Raw genomic sequence first — 3,715 nt, 5'->3', positions numbered from 1 at the left:
AGCGTCTGTCTCCTGCATGTACCCCACATTTGTGGCAAAAAACTCTGAGTAGACAAAGTGACATCTTCAGGGCTTTGAACCAATTTGTAAGCTACTTGTCAAAGGACAGTAGTCTACAATCACAGTCTACTTTCTGATTCTAAATTTACAATTATTTCTATTTAATATTGAGCTGTTATCAGCACATTTAAAAATATTCCTATTTATGGTTCATTTTATATATATAGTACGAATATGCTCATTTTATAGACTCAGATTTTTTATTTTACTTAGTATTTTTTAAAGTGTAAGCTAATGACTAAACATGATCTTATTTTACATTCGGAGACTAGGTCTAGTACATCGTAAACTATCCATCTCAATGCCTTTTCTGTCCATATTGTAAGCTTAGGTTCTTGATTCTTTTGATAGTGAAAAACCTGATGGGTTATCCCAAGAGTTGGGACTGGAAGGGGAGAGATCATCTTCTGAAGACCAGATGAGGATGAAGTGGGAAAGCCTCCATCACGAATTTAGTGCCAAGCAGAAGCTACTCCAGAACACTCTGGAACAAGAACAAGAGCAAGTGGTATCAGACAATTTTGTTTTCATATATTCACTCATGTAAGAGATGCACAGCTTATGCTAAGAAAATATAACCACGGTAATCTGTATTTTCATGATTGCTGCCGTAGTAAGATATAAATTATTCATCATGTACTCTTCCTTAAAAGCCTGTGTCCCATGTATCCATACGTGAAATTTTCAGTGCTAACATTTTTCCTCCCAGGTGACTGACCTCTGACTCAGAAGAAGCATAAACCATTAAATGCTTAAATCGGTTTTTTTTTGTTTTGTTTTGTCTTGTTTTGTTTTGTTTTTTGTGGAACCAGGGATTGAACTCAGGCCCTTGCTCTTGCCAGGGAAGCACTTATTCCGCTGAGCCATCTCCCTGGCCCCTTAAATCTTGTTTTCACATTAAGAATTATAGATACAAATCAAGGATATGAACTTGTATAGTACAAGGCATTCTGCAGGTTTGAAATGGTCAAGTTGTCTCACTTCCCATTGCTACCTCCAGTGTCTAATAATTTCAGATCTTAATGAGAAACACACTGGACCTTCTAGAAAGCAAGAAAGCCAGAGGTCAGCTAACCTGGTAGCTGGCCCACTGGTAAGGCTGGTTCTTGAGACAGATCATTGTGTTGCAGAGGGTGGAGGAGCTGAATACAGCAGCAGGAGGTTCCAGGGAAATAATTTCTATCAATCCACTCTAAACAACAGCAAGGAAAGCAGGGGAACATAGCAGAATCTGCCAGTTCAGAGCATTGGTGAGAGAGCCAGGGGCCCACGCAGACTTGAGATGTCTACCATGAGCTAAAACCCAGTGCCCCTTGTCTTGGTTACTTTTCTCTAGTTGCTGAAACAAAATATCTAACACCCAGAGTTAAGGACAGAAGGGTGTGTTTAGCTCACAGTTTGTGGAGGTTTCAGTCCATACTTGGCTGGCTCAAAGGCAAAGTAGCATATGCACAAGGCAGAGAGGCACTAAATAGCAAAAAAGCAGCAGAGAGCAAGCCTCATTCCCTCCCTATGTTGTATACAGACTACCTGCCCTAGTGTGGGTGCAGCACTCACACTCATAATCCCAGCACTGGACCATGAATCAATCACAAACTCTGGAAGCCCATACCATGACTACATGAAGCTTTGGTGGGACATCCAGGGAGAAACCCTAACAGCCCTATTCTAGCCCAGCAATGTTTTCCTAGGCTCATGGCAGGGCCATAGTTTTCTATCACGGTAATCCTAAGACTTGTAGTCTTGATCTGAGGAAACTTCCCTTCTCACTTTAGCCGTGTCGGGCTTAGGGAGACTGAGCCTGTAAAGAAAGGGGTCAATAGCTGCATGGCATCTAGGGGAGGGGACCAGGAGCTGCCAAAGCTGGTACTGTGAAGTGACATGACTTGTCAAGACCAGATGAAAGGAAAGAGTCAAAGGGCCACAATGTGTCCCTCATGTAGGCCCTCTTGACTCTCCACAGCCACATATTTCTGTCCCCTTTTGCAAAACCACACCAATGCCATGCCCTGCTTCCACTCCTCTGGCCAGTGAGTCTGCAGGAGTAGTTACCAGCTTTGTGTACAACGAATTTAAAGCATTCTGTTTCCTGGAGGCAGTTGCCCAAAGCTGTGGTCCATCCTAGCACAGGATGCCATTTCTCTTTTGCATGGACCACCTACCTCTCTGCCTTCTTTACCCCTGATCAAATGTTCCTCACATGCATGGCCTTGAATTCTTGAATTCTGTTGCAGATACCCTGGTCTTCATCACAGGCCTTTGTGTATTTTCCCATTCCCTTGGTTAGAAGGGTTAGGTGTAACCCCTTTTCCATCCAACTCATAGCATCTATATCATGTATCTCCTACCACAGGCTCCACCCATTAGCTGCCCTTGCTGGGGGGGAGTTGAGTTTGTGTCTGGTTCATAACTCACTTGCATTTTGATGGTAAATAGAAGACATTCAACATTCTTCACTAGGCCATGTTTTCACTTGAGTACTTAGCAGGAATCACTGGTCATTTGTACGAAGTGCCTCCACGATTTAGTTCCTTTGGTGTGAAAGTGAAGGAAAGATAGAGAAGCAGCAAGTGACTATCACAGTTTCCAGGAGGAAAAGAGAGGTCACCGAATGAACACACTTCCAGTCTGGAAGGTCACATATCAGGGTGGTGATGAGGCCTCCCTTCCCTCCATGTTGTGCACCTGTGAGCTGAGGCCTGGAGTAGCTGGCTTCTCAGGACTTCGTAACGAAGAGGCAGAGTTAGAACCGAGGTGCAGATATGCCTCATTCCCAAGTTCCTCCTTTTCATACTTGCTAACCAGTATTTTGTACACTGAATGTATGTACTGAGCTCAACTATCAGAACAGACACTATTGGTGGAGGGGTGTCACCTACACCCCATCCCAAGAAATAGTTCATGCATTTCTTTAAAATTAAGCACATGGTGAGCTCCATAAACAGAAAGCCAGAGGAAACAGAGATTTGAAACTTAATTGTGGGAAGTTGCTGTTGCAGGTGTGGAAGATAAGACAAGCTTTTGAAGAGATGCTGGGGGATCAGGGCTCCACCTGTAGGAGAAAGTGGGTCAGCACCATCCCAGGATGGTGGGTGGCGGTCTGTAATGGAGACTCTCCCTTCCTCTCCCCTGCCCCACTCCGTTTCCCTTCCCTTTGTTTCCTTCCAGAGGTAGTGCTAAGACTGAGAAGATAAGATTCCAGGTATTTTTCCCCCCACTTTTTTTTTTTTAAACTTGCTGAACAGAAACATTGCCGTTGCTGGATCTGACCACCATGTTCAGTGACAGGATGTATTGTAGAAGTCGTTTCTCTAGGCGAGGCTTTCCTAAGGACACTTTTTTCCAGCATCCATCATAGTGTATACTTCCACATGAGGAAAGTGGCGTACAGTACAAACTCTCTTCAGTAAACCACCCTATTTGTCTGCAGCTGTACAGCAGACCAAGCCGACTCCTGTCTGGGGTGCCACTGTACAAGGGTGAAGCACAGACACAGGATAAATCTGCAGTGACGTCATTGCTGGATGGACTGAACCAGGCCTTCGAGGAGGCCTCATCGCAGGTAGAGTCGTAGGGTTGTGCTGTGCATGTGACTGTTGTGGTTTGGATTGGTGTTGTCTGGCTTGTACAGGTTTCCATAGTCTTTCCATGAGAG

At 44.4% G+C, this 3,715-nt stretch overlaps 1 protein-coding gene across 1 annotated transcript in view; it reads left to right on the top strand.

The window, feature by feature from the left end:
• Syne1 (spectrin repeat containing nuclear envelope protein 1) overlaps positions 1–3,715 on the top strand; it is a 564,055-nt gene that overhangs the window by 435,369 nt on the left and 124,971 nt on the right. Inside the window, 2 exon segments of the mRNA XM_023706255.1 lie at positions 412–568; positions 3,491–3,685. Coding sequence (XP_023562023.1) covers positions 412–568; positions 3,491–3,685 — 352 coding nt within the window.

This window comes from Octodon degus, unplaced genomic scaffold (assembly GCF_000260255.1).
Source record: "Octodon degus isolate 3935 unplaced genomic scaffold, OctDeg1.0 scaffold00246, whole genome shotgun sequence".
Classification (NCBI taxonomy): Eukaryota; Metazoa; Chordata; class Mammalia; order Rodentia; family Octodontidae; genus Octodon; species Octodon degus.
The sequence above is the reverse complement of the archived record's forward strand: the minus strand, read 5'-3'. Positions and strand labels throughout refer to the sequence as shown.